The following is a 21,069-nucleotide window of genomic DNA, read 5'->3' as shown; positions in this document are numbered from 1 at the left end:
CACACGAGAAGCGACTTGCAGTTTCTCAAGTCACTCCTGACATGAAAAAAGGATTGAAGCTGCAGTTTGAAAAAAAAAGACCAATACAGAGTTCCACTGTGTTCCAAACTGAGGTGTCAAAGGAGTTCCTTGGGGGAAAACAGTATCATAATTCCCAGTACAGTCATACCTGTACTCTTTAGAAATGCCAATGGCATGGACTGGGGAAAAGATGCAAACTTCCACATAAACCTGGCACCTTCTTCATCGAAAACATCCCTCTTCTGTAGACTTGCTGTCCTGTTAATCTTTTTTCTTTTTATGCCAGCTGACATTAGTGGAAATGGCACTTAAATATTACAATTTGAAACTATGTTGACTTCATGCATTTGAAAAAATCGACTAAGCCTACAAAAGCTTATGCTGTAACTTTTTTCTCTCAGTTGGTCTAAAACAATGGTTTTCAACCTGTGGGCCACAGTCCAGAAGTGGGCCACAAGAACAAAAATCCGGTCCTCAAGTTTTCCTCTTTATTTATTTTATTTCTGCTCCTTTCCGCAGACCATATCAGCTCTAGATTATTAAATATGGTTTACTGTGGGCGAGCAGATGGCGACTACTGGATGGCATATGTTCTGTATCAGAAACTAGAGCTGACATGGTCTATCCAATGCAGTTTTCTGAATCAGCACCCCAAATAACTAAACTGAATCTAAAGTTGACCAAAAACTGATTTGCAACCCTTTTGGTACTAATGTTGGAGAGCGGTCCCCGGTTAAGTGGGCCCTGGTCAATGTGGGCCCTGGTCAAAAAAAGGTTGGGAACCACTGGTCTGAAAGGTGATACAAGATCATTTTGCACCCATCAAGGTTGCCGGGTGTGTCTTATTATAATAGATATTTCTTATTTGGTGGTTGGAAAACATGTCTCCTATAAGGATTGGAATGTGTGTTTTATTATAAGGGATGTGTCCTCTCTGAGAGTCAAAAGTTTTCCTTTTATATAAACTTAGCTGGATGCCTACAAATCCCAAATGTTTGGTGTCAGCTCATAATGAAGACAGAGTTTTATGCATAATGTAATTTATAATGTTAGTTTCACAAAGGAATATATGACAAAGTTAACAGAAATTTAATATTTCTGTTTTGTATTTAGGTAGAAAACAAATTTCTGTTTCCTCAATGTTAATTCTATATGCCATTAATTTCAACTGTCCCTGAGTGCTTAATGTTAATAATAGTTGCTTGTGTCTGTAATATGCAGGTTGGATATACAGTATATATGACAGTAGGTTTGTAATTCTAATGGCAAAATGGAACCTGTTGCAGGAAAAGAGGAAAAGAAGATGGAGAGAAGGTAGCATTTTGGTCTAACATTTTTGTTCCTTTTTACTCTTCTGTCTTCTTTTTATAGGACAATCACCTGGAGAAATTTTTCACTCTGTGCCATGCACTGGAGAGCCAAGTTGCCTTTCCCATTCGAGTGTTGAATGAGAAGATCACAGAAGCTACTCTTGAACATGAGTTGAAACTCAGTATTATCTGCTTGAATTCTTCCAGACTTGAGCCTCTTGTGTTGTTTTTGCACCTGGTATTAGATAAGCTGTTCCAACTAGCTGTCCAACCCATGGTTATAGCTGGACAGACAGGTATTTACTATTAATACATTGATGCATGACACTGTGCTGCTGATCACAAAACCCATCAAACCTACTGATGGATACATATAATATTTATTTGATTTATATCCTGCCTTTCCCCAAGGACAGGGAGTCCTGGTGTTGTATACATGATAAAAAGGTAAAAGTAAAATCAAGTAAAATGAGTATGGATAAAAACATGCAAAAATCATGCTGAAACACAGATAAATATATTATAAAATTGAAACTATATTGAGTTAAAAACAAATCAAATAGAAATGCAGCTCCATTGAAGGCTTCTGAAAACATGGAACAATTAATAGAATGTGTACTGATGAAGAAATTGTGCTATTTGTCGTTCGCTTTTGGACAATAAAGCAATATTTTAGTGGATGATCAAACAATATTTAAAAGTGATTAAAGTGCTTAGTTTGCCCATGATATTTACCAAAGAGGACTGTGTTAGATTGGTTTCTAGCATAACTGTAAAGCCAATGATGTTGGCTGCACTGAATATAATGGTGTGTATTTATTTGTGGCTTTCTCACATAGCCTTCAGAATGTCTTCATTCTTTATTTGTCTACAGCCATCTTGTTCTATTTAAATCAGATGATTATTTCACCATTTTCTAAACAGAAGTGAAAAACATTATGTTAGAGATACTGAAAACAAGTTTATCTCAGTGTAGAATTAAATTCATGTCTCAATCTATGCCTGATTTAGAAGAAAAATGCCAGTATTATCTATGGACTCAGCCAGGTGAGGCCAGTGTCATCCAATTAAGACATGGGTCTTCAGTTTAAGGGTCCAAGCCCACTACTGTGTTGTAACCTGATTGAAGATGAATCACAATAGTAGTTCTATCACTATAAATATCTCATTAAAAAAATCAAGAAAAGGGTTTAAATAAGCTTTGTATGGATTTACCTGGCAAACTGTCTATTTCATTACCAGTTTTAACTAGAATATAGTCCCAGATTAAATCAGCACATGGATACCCAACTGTGCAACTGTCCAAATAGCGATGGATGAGATTAAATAGAGAGAATGCCTATAACGAGCCTTTAAATAATTCTACTCATTTATGATGATGAATAGCAGAAGAAACTGACAATTTCCTTTTTTATTTCTAGCCAACTTCTCCCAATTTGCCTTTGAATCTGTTGTTGCCACAGTGAACAGCCTTCACAACAGTAAAGATCTGAGCAAGGACCAGCATGGAAGAAACTGTCTCCTAGCATCTTATGTCTACTATGTATTCCGTCTTCCTGAAATTCAAAGAGAGGTTGTCAAACTAGGTATTGGTCATTTAAAAACAAAAACTGTTGCCTGAATGTTTTTTGGTGTGTTCTGAGTAGATTCCTTTGATGCACTTCTTATTAATTTGTAGCCCAGCTCCATGACTCTTTACTCTGAACCAAATCCCAGTGAATGCAGTGGGCCTCATTCTGAAGTAGAGGCACTTGGTGTAAATTTTTACATATGAGAACTATAAAAATTCAAAGCCTCTGGGTGAGGTGAGGAGTTCTTTTTGGTGCACATTTTGATGCTTGCATACAATAATTGTGTAAAAATAATATGATGGAATTACCTCCTTTTCTGGAAGAAAACTCATTTGGTAATCCTAGTCACCCTGTAAACGTCTGGCACTCGTGTAACCAACGGTCCACCATCATGTTGCTAACTTGTTTGCCTGGAAGTTTCTGTACATTTCACAGGTGGAAAATATACAGAGTACAGTTGCTATTTGATACTCTATCTCTGTGGTTCTTGGTTTTGATGATTTTTAAAAAAAAAAACCCCAGAGATAGTATTTCCTTTAAAACGGGCATTTAGTGGCAATTCCTAGCGAAAGCATTACAAGCAGCAACTTTATATTCCTGAACAGAGCCTTTGTTCTTTGTTGTACCTTTGATCAAGTTAATGCCTTATTCTCACTAGATCAGTGGTTCTCAACCTGGGGTCCCCAGATGTTTTTTGCCTTCAACTCCCAGAAATCCTAACAGCTGGTAAACTGGCTAGGATTTCTGGGAGTTGTAGGTCAAAAACATCTGAGGACCCCAGGTTGAGAACCAGATGAAAGGGCAAGATTTTTGGTAGGACAGCAAGAGCCATGTCCTGTTGGCAATTTTTCACAACCCCATCACTGAACTAAGGTGTCAGGACCCACAGTTTAAGAAACAGTGCCCTGAACCACAGATGAGCAACCGTGGAAGGCTGTGGGACTGCATCAACTCCCCAGGAAATCTTTGAGGACCATGCCCCTCCACTGCTCCGTTTGCTGCAAAAAAGAACAGGAACTGAGCAGAAGTAACTTTCCATTCCATTTCTGTTTCCATAATGGTGTCTCTTGGGCCTAAATTGTGCCAGGGAGGGCCACACTTTGCATACCCCTGGCCCAAACCATGGGCTGCCTGTTTCCTCCCAATCTGTTTGAATGTCAAACAAAACTGTTTTAGAAACAGTGCAATTGGTTGAATTGCAGGATGAAAGATCTCTTCTGTAGCAGAAAGATGGACAAGGTTTTTTTTTTTGCCTAGGGAACATCTTGTCATACTATTTGTTATACAGCACGAAGATTAAAACAATTATTTGAATCAGAATCAAACATCAAGGTCGTGTATTTTGTAGCACAACTAGGTTCCATAAATGTTTTCCCTCTTGGCAGGTACATCAGGAGGTGTGAATCTACCTGAGTCTCGTTATTACACATATGGCCGAACCACTGCTGTTTCTGTGGGCTCTCGACTCCTGCAGAGCCGGGCAACCAGCTGCAGCAATCCTGATATTGCAGGGACACAGACTGCTACTGATGAAGAAGTTCATAACATCATGTCCTCAAGGGTAAGAGGAGACAATAAATTCATGCACTTCCAGACCAAATGTTTCTGGAAAGTATATTGTGAAAGTCAGAGTCCCCTCATATATCAAGCACATCGCATACATTATTTAATGTCTATAAGAACCATTATGTTCCTAAAGTTTATAATTATTTGGTAAATAATGAGCTTAGGAGTATTTACTGTTCTTTTATGCAACTCCAAGGCTCCTAATGACAAAAGAAACTACTTCTGTCAATAATTCTGTAAATGTCTCCAAAGTTGCCATACAATTCTAAAACCATTACACCAGGCCACCTCTTATAGTAAATAACACAATGTAACACAATTTTTGTTTTTCGGTTTAAAATGTCATTTCCTAATTGGTTCTATCATAAAAACATGGAAAAAGTTTATTAAACTGCAAAAACTGCAGCACATTCTGCTATACTTTTTCAACTAATATGGAGTCTCAACCAATTCAACATACGGTTGTTGTGAGTTTTTTGGGCTGTATGGCCATGTCCTAGAAGCATTCCCTTCTGACATTTTGCCTACTTCTATGGCAGGCATTCCCAGAGGTTGTGAGGTTTGTTGGAAACTAGACAAGTGGGGCTTATATATCTTTGGAATGTCCAGGGTGGGGGGAAGAACTATTGTCTATTTGATGCGAGTATGAATGTTGCAGTTGGCCATCTTGATTAGCATTGGATAGCCTTGCAGCTTCAAAGCCTGGCTACTTCCTACCAGAATGAACAAAATCTGGCTACTACTGTTAAAAAAAACTCTAAAATCAGGACAGTAAATAAAGAGCAACACTCAGAAAACGGGAATTCCAGACAGGAAACAGTCAGGGCCAGCTAACACCTCCCAACAAAAGATTCCCCCAGGCAGAGGTATAAATAAGAGATAACACTTTCGAACAAGGAACAGAAAATGTTTCAAATGTTGTTACACGGTGTAATAAATGCATCTATTTCTGAATTTCCTGAAATTTGTTGCAATGCAAAGAGCATAAACATTAGAAATTCAGTAATAAACTGGGCCACAGGGGGGCAGTCATGTATTTATAATGTTTAGGAAACCTAACACTTTCCAATGCACACTTCTTATAATTCAGTTGAAATTTGCTTGCCTTCCTTCCTTCCTTCCTTCCTTCCTTCCTTGAAATTGTTGTAGACCTTCACTGAGTTCTAACACCTAAATTCTAAATGATTTACTTAGAAGCAAGTCCAGCTTAAATAAATGAGACGAAGGCCTTGTTCTCCAGGATACTTCTGACTTTCGTTCTCTCCTCCTTCCCTGCTTCAACTGACTCACTTTCCCATCCAATCATTCTTTTTATCTGTGGCTTCTGGTCATTCTCTCTAGATTGTAGATCGGAGCTACAACCGGATGTCTTACTATAGTGAGCCCAGCAGTGATATGTCCAGCCCTTGCACAAGCCCTCGGCCATCCAGTAAAAAGGTAGACTGCCACATAATGCAACACCAGTCATTGTCGAACTTTATAAATGGAGCTCAAATACTATTTGCAGGCCACATTTGATATCAAATATTCCTGTTGGAGGTTGAGGACATATCAAGGATTTTTCTTTTTCAAAGGAGGAATATTTGGACAGAAACTATAACCTGCCAGTCAAAATTCAGATATCAAAACTTTGATCAGCCATCTCATATTTTTCATTAAATATCAATTTGAGCCAGGATGGTGATACATAACATAGATATGAAGGAGAAATACACCAAATCCCCATTTTGGGACCAACATATTAGACTTATATACATTTATTTATTTATTTATTTATTTATTTATTTATTTATATCCTGCATTTCTCGCAGTAATGGGACTCATGGTTTTTGATAACATATTTAAAGTAGTACAAATTAAAAAGTATGCAACATTAATAAAAGTATCAATGTAAACATTATTTTAAAAGCGATTTGCCTGCCTCTAATATGAAGTTGGAAGACATTATATACATTTTAAATCATTTAATTTGCATTCATAATTGTTCTTATTAAGAAGTTATCCTCACTGAATACACTAATACACATATAATACACTAATATACATAATATAATAATATGCTCCTGAATAAATGTAAAGAGGATTGGATTGTTGATTGTTTTCTAGGTGTGGTATTCAATGTAAAAGTGTGTTTTGGTTAGAGGCATATCTTCTTGGAGATTTCTTCCAAAAGTCATAATACATTAATCTTATTGTAGTAGAGCAGGAAAAAGAGCAAAAGTTAAATTATGGCCGAACCAAGTTCTTCCAACAGATAATATTAGGAGATTAGGCAGGAAAACATTTTAATGAGACATTTTTTCATGATTTTCTGGGACTTAGGAATGGTTGGAAGTTATTATAATTATTAATGTCCACCTGAACATTAGAAAGAATTCCTAACTGGGAGAGCTGTTCAGCAGTGGAACTCTCTGCCCCCAGAGTGTGGTGGAGGCTCCTTCTTTGGAGGCTTTTAAACAGAGGCTGGATGGCCATCTGTCTGGGGTGCTTTGAATGCGATTTTCCTGCTTCTTGGCAGGGGTTGGACTGGGTGGCCCACGAGGTCTCTTCCAACTCTATGATTATATGATATTATTGTTGTTATTATTATATTTATACTCCACTTTATCTCCCCAGAAGGAGACTCAAAGCATCAGTATGTTCCATATTTAAGAAAGGTGTGGAAAGGCCAGCCTGGTCAACAGGCAAATGAGGGGGAAATGAATACTGTATTATTTTGTTGTTTAATCTTACGTACAACCAGTCAGTTATGCATTCAGTTTACTATTAAAGCCATATTTGAAATACATATATCTACTTCAAATATGGCGCCTGCACAATGTATCTTTCTGCTTTAACTGAAACTAAAGGCTCTTGTGTTGTTTTATGTGACAGTCTCCTTTTCCAAAAGATTTCCATTGTAGAACTAACGGGTGGCAGCTTGGATGTGCATAAACCAGCTTCTCTGTGCTAGCTCTTTGGCATAGGTCGATATATGTTTAAGATGTGCACATTTAGAGTTAATTTGAAGAAATGAGCTTTTATAATTGTTTCTAGATTTTGAACTGCTTTCTTCCTGCCATTAGAAAAAGCCCAGCCGTGATAATATCTACCCTGTTTTTCTGTGTGTTGTCCAACTTTCCTTGATCTCTAACTTTCTAGTGTTGAAAGCTACAGTATATCTTTTTGCTGCCATGGGACATTTTATTCAATGTTCCTTTGTACGTGTTTGCATAAGCTAATTCTACGTGCTTCAGTTTTGAATTTGCTCTTCTCAGATATGACTTATGGTGAAAACTGGATTGTATATGCATTATCCTTTTCAAATATACCCTGTAGCATTTCCACGAAGAATTAGCACTTCAGATGGTGGTCAGTGCTGGCATGGTGAGAGAATCTGTCTTCAAGTATTCCTGGTTCTTCTTTGAATTATTGGTAAGATTTTAAACTGGAATTTTGCTTTTAGTACCTGGGAGTTCAGTCATGTTAGCGGATCTAGCTATTCCTAGAGAACACTTCTCTAAAGATCTCTAGGTTTTCCAACGCCTATAGAGGTTCCATTAATTTCATAGGGGTTTCTTAGGCAAAGAATGGTCAAATATGGCATTTCTCTGTTTCCCATCCAAGTACTAACCAGGACTTGAAATTTGTGTTTAGACTTGGGTTCTATCTCCAAGGTTTATTTATTATTTATTTATTTACAGTATTTATATTCCTCCCTTCTCACCCCAAAGGGGACTCAGGGTGGATCACAATATAATGGCAAACATTCAATGCCATTGGACAAATGACATACATAACAACCACATATAGACAGAGACACAGAGGCAATTTAACACTCCAGCTTTTGGCTTCGTGAGGATATGCTCGATTCCGGCCACAGGGGGAGCTGCTGCTTCATCATCCACTGCGACACTGAGTCCGTGATGGAAACTTCCTCTTCTTCCGCATACTGCTGGATATTTTATGGCGTCGTAAATTATTTAAATCAGCCTCCCTGCATAAGCGGTACCTAAATTTCTACATTTCAGATGCAAATGTCTTTTGGCTGCATAGGTCAACAGCAAGCTGCACTATTTATGGTCAGGAGCTTACCCTGACCCGGGCTGGCTTCGAACTCATGACCTCTTAGCCAGTAGTGATTTATTGCAGCTGGCTACTAACCAGCTGCGCCACAGCCGGACCCTCATTATATGATCTCATATCATATATGCAAATGCAGATATTCCAAAATCTGGAAAAAGAAATTTGAAATCAAAAACATGTCTAATTCCCAAGATTTCAGATAAGAGAAACCTGTTTTTTTTCCCAATTGCCCACTTGTGCGCAAACTATCCCATATACTTTCTGTAATAAGGAGGATAGATAGGTAAAAATTCTCCTTCCCATTAGTTTGGCAATATCATTAATCTCAGAGGGAACCGGGAAACCTGAAGAGGTAGCAGACATATTTGTCCCTGTCACTCAAAAAACTTTGATTTCACCACATTACTGTTTAATAACCTGGCCAAACACCATGTTCTTGCTAAGCCTCTAACGATTTGCATGTCAACAAAAGAGCACAGCAAGGAAATTGATGCAGGAGAAGTGACTGCTTATGTAGTAAGATACAATAGGCAAACAGTTGTACTTAAAATAACAATTTGTATGGAGTTCCACACATTTAGTGTCACTCTTAAGCCAGGTCACAAGTTTTAACATTTCCTACAACTATGGGCCAGAGGTATACCATAAAGTGAGTGTTGCATGCATAGGCAGCACCATAAATGTAGCTCAGTTTGAATTTGAGAAAGCTACTTTTAGACTATACAGTAATTTCCTAGAAAATACAGTCCCTGGTTGCAGATTTTAAAAAGTAACTTTAAAAGCCACCTCTTAAACCCTCACAGTGGAAAGACAGTGTTATTAAACATATCCAACAGCATGTTTAAATCAATCTGGAGAGTTGATGTGTTATTATATACTTCAGTTCTCAAACTTAATCCCAAGATTGTAAGTTTGAAATGTGCTTTCATTTATTTTTGTGTGCTTGTATTTAGCTGCAAAGATTTTGAGAATGTAGAGTGAGGGGAAAGAACTGGGAGGGCTTTCTGAGAATGCTTCCAAATGTTTTAATTCTCAGACTCCCTTTTTGGTCTTGACCAAAATACTCAAATTTAGTAAAACTTGTTTGTTCTCTTGAAGGTCAAGAGCATGGCTCAGTATGTTGATAACATGGAGAAACGGGATACTCCCCGCAGAAGTCGATTCTCTAGTCGCTTCAAGGATGACATCACCACTATTGTCAATGTGGTCGCCTCTGAGGTCGCAGCACTTTTAGTGAAACCACAAAAGGTAATTTCCTGACCTTAGAACAAACAAATATAGCTGACACCAAGTGATGACATTCTAGTACTTTTATTCAAGACATACCCTTCCCATTATTGAAATCAGTTTCAAATTTTCATTCTATCATGTTGCTGTGAAATTCTAGATTATTGCTCCATTCCTGTGTACAAAGGGCAATCTTCCCCAACCTAGAGCATCCAGGTGACTTACTTGGTGGCCGTTGCAAATTAACACTTTGGGAGGGCACTACTATGGGGAAAATGAAGCAAGGGTAGAGAACACATAAGAAATGTTCTCTGATCAAAGGTCTGCCTATCTAGTAACAAATCTCCAGTAGTGCTCAGGCAGATAGGTCCAGGGAATCCCAAAGTAGGACACGGAGGCAATAAGTCTCTGTAGTCATTTTATTCAGAGGCAACTGGAATTCAGACACTTCCTGACCGTTAGGTACTACATTTGTTTTCACTCAGTTTGCCTAGTGCTCTTTAAAAGTCAACTCAGTTGATGACCATCACCATATCAAGTAGCAGATATCACAATGTACCTATATGTTGTGAGAACAGGTAGTTCCATTTGTCTGTTCTGAGTCTCCCCTATGTCAACGTCACTGGATAATTCTGGGCCATGCTGTGAGGGAAGGTGAAAAAACACCTCTCAATCTACCATCTTCACATCATGTGTAAGACAGATATTCTCATGTATGTCTAAAACCATTTGGACATACATTGGGTGCATTCTAACATATTTGTTTTTTAAGAAGACAACTGTATGCAAATGCATTTTAGCACACTTCTGACTATGGCACTCTCTCCCTTCCTGTTGTAGTCTAACTTCTTATACTTCCAATAATAACAGGATAAGAATACTTTAAAATATCTTAACAGGGTGCATTCATAAGTTGGCGATTGCTTACTTTAGAGGCCTCTTTGAAATATTATAATACAGCTCAGAGTTGCCATCTTCCCAATTGCCATCTATAATGAGTCTTTAATAATGGATTGATGTGGAGAATTGCAGATAGTACAGTAGAGTCTCACTAATCCAAGCCTTGCTTATCCAAGCCTCTGGATAATCCAAGCCATTTTTGTAGTCAATGTTTCCAATATATCGTGATATTTTGGTACTAAATTCGTAAATACAGTAATTACAACATAACATTACTGCATATTGAACTACTTTTTCTGTCAAATTTGTTGTATGACATGAAGTTTTGGTGCTTAATTTGTAAAATCATAACCTAATTTGATGTTTAATAGGCTTTTCCTTGATCAGTCCTTATAATCCAAGATATTCGCTTATCCAAGCTTCTGCCGGCCCGTTTAGCTTGGATTAGTGAGACTCTACTGTAATTTTAATTTCCCTTTTGTAAAGAATTTTACTTGCTGTAAATCAGGAACACCCAAATTGGCTCTTTAAAGATTGTTGAACTACAACTCCCATTAATCTTAGCCAACATAGCCAGTGGAGAAGAATGAGAAATACAGTCCAAAAGCATTTTAAAAATCCACAAATTATTGTTCAAACTGCTGTTAATAATCAGACCAGGTCTAGTTTCTAGAGCATGGAAGAGTTATTTTCTTGGGCTAAATCCCCAGAATCCTTCAGATAACTGATTCTGGGAGTTATAATAAAAAAGTAACTTTCATAAGCTCAGCTTATATCCTACAACTGCTCTTGTTATCCCTGCTCAGCTGGGCTTCAACAAGTAAATAGAGCAGGTAAGAAATAGGAGGCTGGTGGATGGGTCAAATAATATATTTATTATATTGTATAGCTCCTTCCTATGTTTAAAAACAACATCTAATTTTGCAAATGCATATCTTTTTATTTTATTTTTAAAGGAAAGTGAACAAGCAGAAAAGATGAACATTAGCCTGGCATTTTTTCTATATGATCTTCTTTCTCTGATGGATCGTGGTTTTGTGTTTAATCTCATCAAACACTACTGCAATCAGGTAGGCCTCTCCTGAATGTGAATCATAATGCTATAAGGTCCACCATGTTCAGTGGGGATTGTTCTCACAAGGAGATCTAATTTGGGTTTTGCCTTAATAACATTTACCTTCTTTTTCAAGCTTGTCATAAAAAATACAGAGCAGAAGATTTCAGAAAAGATCAATCATGGATTGATGAGCCCCATCCTCAACAGGCCAGCTTCTGGTCAGGTCTCCCCCCACAATCACAAAGGATCAAACCAGTATCTGTTCTCTGTAATTTGATTTGGTAAAAGAGATTCACAGTCTTCAGGCAGTCTTGTCTATTACCTTCTTTGGTGCCACAGAATTACTTCCTGAAAAATGTTCCAACATCAAACTTTTCCTATAGATGGCACAGTAACTCACCAGGGTGAAGCCTTATCAGACTTCCAGACCAGTAACCACACATATGTTCCAATATTTCAGAGAGGAAAACCAGGACCACCATCCTCGTTCCTCCATCAATTATTATTATTGTGTTTATTTATATTCCGCTTTTTCTCTTCATATGGAGACTCAAGTGCACTGCTTGATCTTAGAGCAACTACCCTTGCTCTCGCTTATTTGTTGTAGGCCAGTTTTTGCCACCTTTCTCAGTTACTCCTCTCCCTCTGAGACCTATCAAAGCATGAACTGTTGCTCCCATCTATTTGCTTGGCTATTGGAACAGCACAGGGCTTGGCTTGCTTGGACTGAGCCAGAGCAAATTCATCTAGAAGAAAGGTGTCTCCTCCTGAGGCTCTGCAGATTAACATGGTCGGTGAAAGCTTCAAGTGACCAGGTGGAGGAAGTGACAAAGTCAAGGAGGAGGGCAGTGACATTCCCGTGTGGTGCATAGCAGTGACCATGATGATGGCAGCTGCTGTTTTATTTTTCCTTTCTGCAGCAGCCACCACTCTACACAGTCTCCCACACACTATACTCAGGGATAGGTACCTTCTTCAAACAAATATTTTCAGGTTCTTCAAGAACCTATACATTTTAAATCCTAGACTGAAGAACAGCAGTGGGCAACCCATGGCTCAGAGTCTGCACAGAGTGCCAACCATTGATTTTGCTGCAGTTGAGGGAAACACATTCAGTTAAAGAACAAAAGGCAATGTGGAAATCTCTTTTAACAGATTTTCACATCTTGAAACCCATCAGAAACACAAATATGTGTTGAAAAAATGTTTGTGCTTCCAACATAGCTCATTTTCAAAAGAAAATGGGAGGGAGAGGAGTTTGCCTCCACATCACCATAATTAAATGGTAGGTCAGCTCATGTAACAGTTTGGCAGTGACAAAGTCTTGGAGGAATCGGAGACGCAAATTTGTTCCTTGCACCCTTTGCCATAGGATTGTGTTTGCCTTCTCACAATTTATTTAAAATGAAGTTTATGTGTGTATCTATTCCGACATAAATGATAACAAAATAATTTTTCCTTCCACAAACCATAAACTCAGACTAAGTGATTTCTGTTCAGCTCTAATTCTTGTCAACCCCCCTTATATTCTGTTGGAGCCCCAGCAAAATATAGATCAAGGCAAAAATGTTTACTTGCATTTGAATGCCACAAAGAAACAAGGCTGCTTTGTCTGCTGGCGGCTGTATCCCTGAATTTCCCTTTCTAGCTCCATCAAAGCAAGTCGCTTAGCTCTATCTTTTGTCCACATACCATTTTAGACATCCAAGCAATTGAAACAAAAGTTCTTTAATCAACCTTCTGCACCCAAAATTGAACTGATGACAGATCAGCTACTTTTCTTAGATAGAGCTAACAGGTATAACACAATAGTACAAAGAGAAACTGCTATGTTGGAGTGTATCTGTTTGTTTTACATTGATAACAATTTCTTGAGTTATTTTAAATTTAACAAGATGGGGAAGTGCAATGCAAAATTATTTTCCAGACAGATTTGCTGAAGTATTTTATTAATGGAAAATCAGGCAGGAAAAAAACACCATTTTAACAAAAAGCATATAATAGATAGTAACATAGAATGTGCAAAGATTTAAAAGAGCATTTTTCAGTATTTGAATATTCTGGGCTAATATTAGTGAACAAAATAAATCAGTTTTTGAAAGCAGAGTATTTCTCTCTATGCAATTGTGTATTCCTTGAATTTTCTTTATTTATAATTTTTACTTTTCAGCTGTCAAATAAACTGAACACTGTTCCAACACTGATTTCCATGCGGCTGGAGTTTCTGCGAATTCTCTGCAGTCATGAACATTATCTCAACCTGAATCTTTTCTTCTTGACTTCATCCTCTGCTCCAACATCACCCTCTCCCTCACTTTCGTCCCAGGTATTCTTCTACTTGCATTATATAGTAAATGATGTTTTGTATGGTGAAAGTTGTGTAAACCTACAAAAGATACAATGATTTACAAGTGATCATTGCATCATGTTAGGAGCTTCGGTGATACAATGGGTTAAACTCTTGTGCCGGCTGGACTGCTGACCTGAAGGTTGGCGGTTTGAATCTGCGAGATGGGGTGAGCTCCTGTCTGTCAGCTCTAGCTTGCCAGGACATGAGAGAAGCCTCCCAGCAGGATGGTAACACATTTGGGCGTTCCCTGGCAACATCTATGTAGATGGCTAATTCTCTCACACCATAAGTGACTTGCAGTATGTTCTGAAGTCACTTTTGAAATGATAAAAAGTGCATCATGTTGCTTCTCATTGATTAATACTTAAACACACAATAATAAAGCTGTCGGGATCTTTATTTTTTCCTTCCATACATTTGTGGGACACAGGGTGATTGGGGACATACTTACCGGTACTAAGCACACTTTCTCTCCCTAATACATTCAGCAAACAGTTCCAGATGCTGAAAGATGGTGAGCAAACAGGGTTATATTTAAGTGCTGGCCTGATGAGGTTTTCTATATATTGTGGTACAAGGCATAATCATATCCTTCAGATTAGGTAACCAAATATGGTACACACATGAGGCAGCCCATTAAAAGATCTGAGAAAAGTTTATTTGTGGATATACAATTGTATACATGTCAGCACTTGGGTGAGAACCCTGCTTGATGAAAGTTTCTGATCTTATAAAAAACCTATGTATATGAAGTATATGCCAGACACAGCCCTTCTAACCGGGTTACTTGCATTGTGGCAAGTGACTGGTACTTTGATTCATCTCTTGAAAACCACACATTCCTGCAAGTAGCAGTGCGGGATGCAGAAACCTTGCTCCTAGTCTGTGTCTACTAAGTGGATTGATATGCAGCAGGGAGGAAGGGTTGTTATAGCATATATCTCGCAACGTTCATTCAAGAGCACCCCCCAAAATGTTCTTTGAACACAAGCCTTGGTTTTACAGGTTTCATTCCTTCTAGCAACAGTGTTAAAAAACCAAAGTCACCTCAAGTTTCCAGCTTTGAATTTGCTCTAAAGCAGTGATTCCCAACCTGTGCTCCACAGAACCTTGAGGGCTAAAGCACTTCCCAGGATCTCTGCCACTGCTCCAGGAAATTAAGTAAATAAAAATTGAATAAAATTAAAGAATAAGAAACAAAAAGTAGAATCAAAATAAGAAAACTAAAAATTACATTCCAAACATGCTGAACGAAAATCTAGTTTGAGTAATTGAACTTTGTAAGAATGTATATGTATGGCCATATTCTGACAATATCATGTGTATTGGTGGTAGCTGAGAATATTATGGTATATTTCAAAGTTTTAAAACAGTTTAATTGCATGGACATTGTGCAATTGCTTAGTTATCTCTTTACTTTAAATTCCCTTACTATCTATCCTCTCTTCCTCCTCCGGTAACACTACTCCTAAACACCATTAACTTGTAAGATATATGGTAGGCCTAAGGGCCTCTGCCATATAATTGATTCTTAAAAGGGCTCTGAATGTGTCTGAATTTGACTATGAATTGATTACCTTGATCCTGTTGTTAAACCCACTGAGGCTCTGTTCCTTTTTCTTTCTCTTTATAAATTGTCTAACTAACATAGTGCTTACTTTTGTATTGGGATTGTTTGCATTGTTCTCACATCTAAAAAATGGGTATTGTAGATTTAAAAGGTCTTTATCCCTCTCTAGCCCCCGGTGGAGCAGCGGATTAAACCGCTGAGCTGCTGAACCTGTGGAACCTGCTGACTGAAAAGTCAGCAGTTCGAATCTGGAAAGCGGGGTGAGCTTCTGCTGCTAGCCTCAGCTTCTGCCAACCTAGCAGTTAGAAAACATGCAAATGTGAGTAGATCAATAGGTACCACTTTGGCGGGAAGGTAACAGTGCTTCATGCAGTCATGCCGGCCACATGACTTTGGAGGTGTCTACGGACAACGCTGACTCTTCAGCTTAGAAATGGAGATGAGCACCAACCCCCAGAGTTGGACACGACTAGACTTAATGTCAGGGGAAAGCCTTTACCTTTACCTATCCCTCTCTGCCAAATAGTCCTGGTGCCTCACAAAACTACAACACTAAGATTCTGTAGCATTGAGCTCTGGTACATTATAGTGGTCTCAAACTAAATTATTTCTACAGTATATTATGACCACTTGCTTCTAAATCTACATATTGTTGGCATTTTGTGTATCTTTGGGGCAGTTGCCATATTAAAATATTAAAATAAACTTGATAAATAATTCAAAATAATTTAAGTATCATATGGTTCAGGTGTGGTATCAATGCAAACCATTCTAATACAAATGTAAGCATTCTATGTTAGCTAGACAATTTAAAGGAGGAATAAAGAAAAAGTAGTCAGTAGGACACAATTTATTTAATGGGCAACTGGAGAGGCATCACTAGCAGTTTAGTTTGAGTGGGTATTTTTGGAAAACACACACACACACAAACATAGCAATGACAATACTAAATTCTAATTTTTAATATTTGGGAAGCAAATGTAAAAAATAACTGTGCTCAGAGATACTATTCCCGTTTGGATAATTTCACATGTCCCAGGCATCCATAGTATATATTACGACAGCGTTAGTGAAGTTGAGATCAAGTGCTGCACAAACGAAGAATGGACAATCGCACAGCAGTCTTCAAGAACAAATACTGCATAAAGCAGGAACTTCTTTTAACTGCAGTGAAGATACAATCCAAGTTGGCAGAGATTTTGTAAGGAGAGTAGAATTGCTCAGCTGGTAGCCAACTACAGTATTAAATGACACAATAAAAGCAAAAGGCATTGCTGAGTTCAGTTCACCTTTCCTTTTGAGGTCATTCTTGCACACACAAAAAGAGATGGAGTCCTGACTTAACAGAAAGAGATGTCCTGAATTGCTACCCTCTTTGCTCAAACCATCTCAAGTTGTGTTTTACTAAAAGGATGAGATTTTTTTAAAGTTGGTATTAGGTTTCCAGCTCTTGGAATCAGCACCAAGCAAGCAGTTTTGGACAAGTCTCAACACAGGTTGTTGTTGTTTTGTTTATAATGTTATTTTTGTCCCACCTTTCTCTTGGTGCAGGGCGGGATAAAAACAAAGTTAATAAAAATAAACCTCAGGCTCTCAATTTAATTAAGACATGACATGAAAGAAAAAAGGGAGCAGCAGTGTGAGAAAGGGTTAAGTACAGTAGATATTGCCTCTGCTTCTGGGTCTAGGCAAAATGGAAATGTGCCTGCCTCTTCTCTCTGTCTAATGCCAGAACAATGACAGTTTGAATGGAGGGAAAGCCTTTCATCTGCTTCTGGGCTTATGCATGGTAGAGCTGTGCCTGCCTATTCTTCTGTCCCTCCAAGGTCAGGACAGTGACATTTAGGATGGAGAGGGAGGGCCGTCTATCTTCTTCTGGGCCTAGGCATGACAGAGCTTGCCTGCTTCTTCTTTGCTCTCTCTAAGGTCAGGGCAGTGGAAGTTGAAATGATCGAAAGGACTGTCTGTTGTAGTTCAGCCTGTGATAGTGTCTGATGTCAATGGGAATGTTGGGGTTTCTGGGCCTATGTCTGATGCCAATGGGAATTATAGCTTTTCTGACAGGCCTGGCTCTGAAAGGCCTGAGGTTTCTTTCAAACAGAGGGTGGAAACTCAAGGTCAAATTCCTGAAAGGGACCTTCAGCAGTCTTTCTCTGAGAATCAGTTCACTGAGGATGATTTGTCAGGTGCAAAATTTAATGAGCTTGAAGATAGAAGACAAGACTTTTCTAAACTAAGGGAGAGTTCCCAGATCTATCAAAGGTTAGCCTGTCTCGGGGGGAAAGGGAAAGTACGGTAAATCCTTATCTGGTGGGAAAGTGAAACGGAATGTGTTCTTTTCATTGCATGAGACAGGAAAGAGACAAGGGAATGATTTTTACCCCAGTCTGGTCAACGTTGAATTTTCATGACTGTCTTGTTTCCAACTGGCTTTCTAGTTCCATGGTTACAATATTGCCAAGTTCCTGTTCTGCGTATTGGGATTTTATGCTGCCTTGTTCTTGTGGATTTTGCAACCTTGTTCCTTGTGTTTTATCTTTGTACCTGGAAATTCATGGACTAATTTGTTGTCGAAGGCTTTCATGGCCGGGATCACAGGGTTGTTGTATGTTTTCCAGGCTGTATGGCCATGTTTCAGAAGTATTCTCTCCTCACAACCTTTGAGGATGCCTGCCATAGATGTGGGCGAAACGTCAGGAGATAATACTTCTGGAACATGGCCATACAGCCCGGAAAACATACAACAACCATGGACTAATTGTTACCTATTGAAGATACCTTTTTGGACTATACTGTTGCATCATTTTTATTGCTTGACTTTCATATATTCTTCAATAAACTACTTGCTGACTATACTCATCTGGTCAGAGGGGTTCCTGCTCTGGGATATGACACTGTCACCTGCATCTTGTCCTATGCATGTGGGAGCTTGCCTGCTTCTTCTTTGCTCTCTCTAATGAACCTAAAGAGCAATTCCCTATAACACTCAGGCTAACTGTATCTATGACTCTATACATTTAAACTGGATGCACCGAGTTCCTTTCTTCTTCTTCATTTCCTCCCTCTTTTTTTTGCAGAATTCAAGTTCCTGCTCAAGTTTCCAAGATCAAAAACTTGCAAACATGTTTGACCTTACAGCAGATTATCGCCAGCAGCATTTCCTAACAGGTCTGCTCTTTACTGAGTTGACAGCTGCTCTGGACACGGAGGCAGAAGGGTAGGTTTCCATTTTTCCAAAGTCCTAGCTGGGTGAGTAGTGCTGTTGTCATTGTGCCAAGATTCAGTTAATTTTCTTGAAATAATACCTGTAGTAACTTTTTCCTTGCTGTGACAGAATCAATACGATGAGCCTGGAGTCCACTCCTATAGGGCCTTTGAGTAAACTAAACTTTACTATAATTTGTAGCAAGAAGTATGGACCACTTTGCTAGGGTCTTAACATTTCTAGCAGCCTAGCCAATTCAGTAGAGCCAGCATGGTGTTGAACTGTTACACTGGGGAACAAGGTTCAAATCTCCACTTAGCACTAGTAAGTGACTTTGGACAAGTCACATTTATCAAGCTCAGAGACTGGCAAAACCAACCCCTCTCTGAACAAATCTTGCCAAGAACCCCCTGTGATAGGTTTGCCATAGGGTCACCGTAAGTCAGAAACTTGTATCTTAATTCAAGCCCCTTAATTTGAATATTCCTCAGTTCCATTTTGATTTATACAAACAACATATGTCTCACTCATAAACATTATTCTTCTCTTTATGGTGCCAGAATAAGCAGAGTTCAGAGGAAAGCTGTCAGTGCTATTCACAGCCTGCTAAGCTCACATGACTTGGACAAATCCTGCTTGAAACCAGAAGTGAAAGTGAAAGTTGCGGCCCTTTATCTGCCTCTGGTTGGGATAATACTGGATGCACTTCCACAGTTACATGATTTTACAGGCAAGATATATTATTGTTTGATGATGATGATGATGATGATGATGATGATAGTAGTGATTGGATTTCTATACTGAAGTTACAGATTCATAACTTAGAATTAGTGATCCGTAACTGCTCCGGATTCAATAGAACTATATGATCATGATTGATCATTGTGTCACAGTTGTGTATTCTATCCCAGTCTACCTTAATAACCATCAACCACATTGAGTAAAGGGGAGGCCTATTCAGCTGATAGGGAAACAAGGAGAATGACTATTCTACATGCATCATATGCAAGTTTTCTGTTGCTTGTCCATGGTTTTATTTGTTGTTTTGATTTATGAGAGAAAGAAAATAATATTAATTCGACTCCATAGTATTTATCAATTGGTATTTCTTTATTCAAGAGAAATGTGTACATGTCACATTTCTATAGGTATTGGGATTTGAATCTTAGTAATATGGTGTTTTTGTTCTCTGTAAACATAAATGTCCAAACCTATATAGCAAAGTATTGGGCTATTTGAAGATTAGGCCATATAAATTGTTGGTGGTAGGATCCACCCTTACAGATCCAGTGTATAGATATACCCAAAGGAAAGAGCCTCATGTGTTCTCACTCAGAAGAAAGGACCTGCTGTAGCTTTGAAATGACTGAGAAATAACTGGTAGATGCACAGTAATGTCTGTTGGCCAATGTGGTGCAAATTATTTTGGTTAAAGGTGTAATTGCTGTCTTTCTTGTGCAGTTTCAGATGGCCGCAATGGGAAAGGTCGTTCCGGATCTCCAGATGAAGAACAGGAAGCTGCAAGCCAAATTAACCAGAATATTGCTCTGGCCATTGCTGGAAACCAATTTAATCTTTTACGGTCTTCTGGCTCTTCTGTGTCAGCAGTGGTAGGTCTGCTTATGATGAGCATTACAGTAGAGTCTCACTAATCCAAGCCTCGCTTATCCAAGCCTCTGGATAATCCAAGCCATTTTTGTAGTCAATGTTTCCAATATATCGTGATATTTTGGTGCTAAATTCATAAATACAGTAATTACAACATAACATTACTGCGTATTGAACTACTTTTTATGTCAAATTTGTTGTATAACATGAAGTTTTGGTGCTTAATTTGTAAAATCATAACCTAATTTGATGTTTAATAGGCTTTTCCTTGATCAGTCCTTATAATCCAAGATATCCGCTTATCCAAGCTTCTGCTGGCCCATTTAGCTTGGATTAGTGAGACTCTACTGTATCCCAAATTTCTCTTCTTAGTGCATCCTTTGATTTTACTTCAAAATGTTTGGACTTTTCACTCATTTGATTGCCTGCACGTTTTCTCAAAAAAGGATGAGGAATAGAATCATAGAGTTGGAAGAGACCTCATGAGCCATCCAGTCCAACCCCCTGCCAAGAAGCAGGAATATACAATTCCTTCTTGATTTCTGTTCTTGTAGAGCAGCCTTCCCCAATACATGCCCTCCAGAGAGTTTGGGCTAAAATCCATATTAATACTGTATAA

At 38.5% G+C, this 21,069-nt stretch overlaps 1 protein-coding gene across 4 annotated transcripts in view; it reads left to right on the top strand.

The window, feature by feature from the left end:
• The window catches only part of dock8 (dedicator of cytokinesis 8), a 99,020-nt gene that overhangs the window by 46,356 nt on the left and 31,595 nt on the right, over positions 1-21,069 (top strand). For 3 of the 4 annotated variants that reach the window (XM_008103316.3, XM_062971965.1, XM_008103318.3), the window contains 11 exons: positions 1,393-1,627; positions 2,753-2,917; positions 4,288-4,463; positions 5,810-5,905; positions 7,787-7,882; positions 9,632-9,781; positions 11,617-11,730; positions 13,888-14,043; positions 18,715-18,854; positions 19,403-19,572; positions 20,304-20,452. In XM_008103316.3, coding sequence (XP_008101523.2) covers positions 1,393-1,627; positions 2,753-2,917; positions 4,288-4,463; positions 5,810-5,905; positions 7,787-7,882; positions 9,632-9,781; positions 11,617-11,730; positions 13,888-14,043; positions 18,715-18,854; positions 19,403-19,572; positions 20,304-20,452 — 1,647 coding nt within the window. The remainder of the gene's footprint in view (positions 1-1,392; positions 1,628-2,752; positions 2,918-4,287; positions 4,464-5,809; positions 5,906-7,786; positions 7,883-9,631; positions 9,782-11,616; positions 11,731-13,887; positions 14,044-18,714; positions 18,855-19,402; positions 19,573-20,303; positions 20,453-21,069) is intronic. The other variant, XM_008103317.3, reaches the window with a different exon arrangement.

The sequence above is a fragment of the Anolis carolinensis genome, chromosome 2 (genome assembly GCF_035594765.1).
Source record: "Anolis carolinensis isolate JA03-04 chromosome 2, rAnoCar3.1.pri, whole genome shotgun sequence".
NCBI classification, from domain to species: domain Eukaryota; kingdom Metazoa; phylum Chordata; class Lepidosauria; order Squamata; family Dactyloidae; genus Anolis; species Anolis carolinensis.
This window is presented reverse-complemented; position numbering and strand designations above follow the sequence as displayed.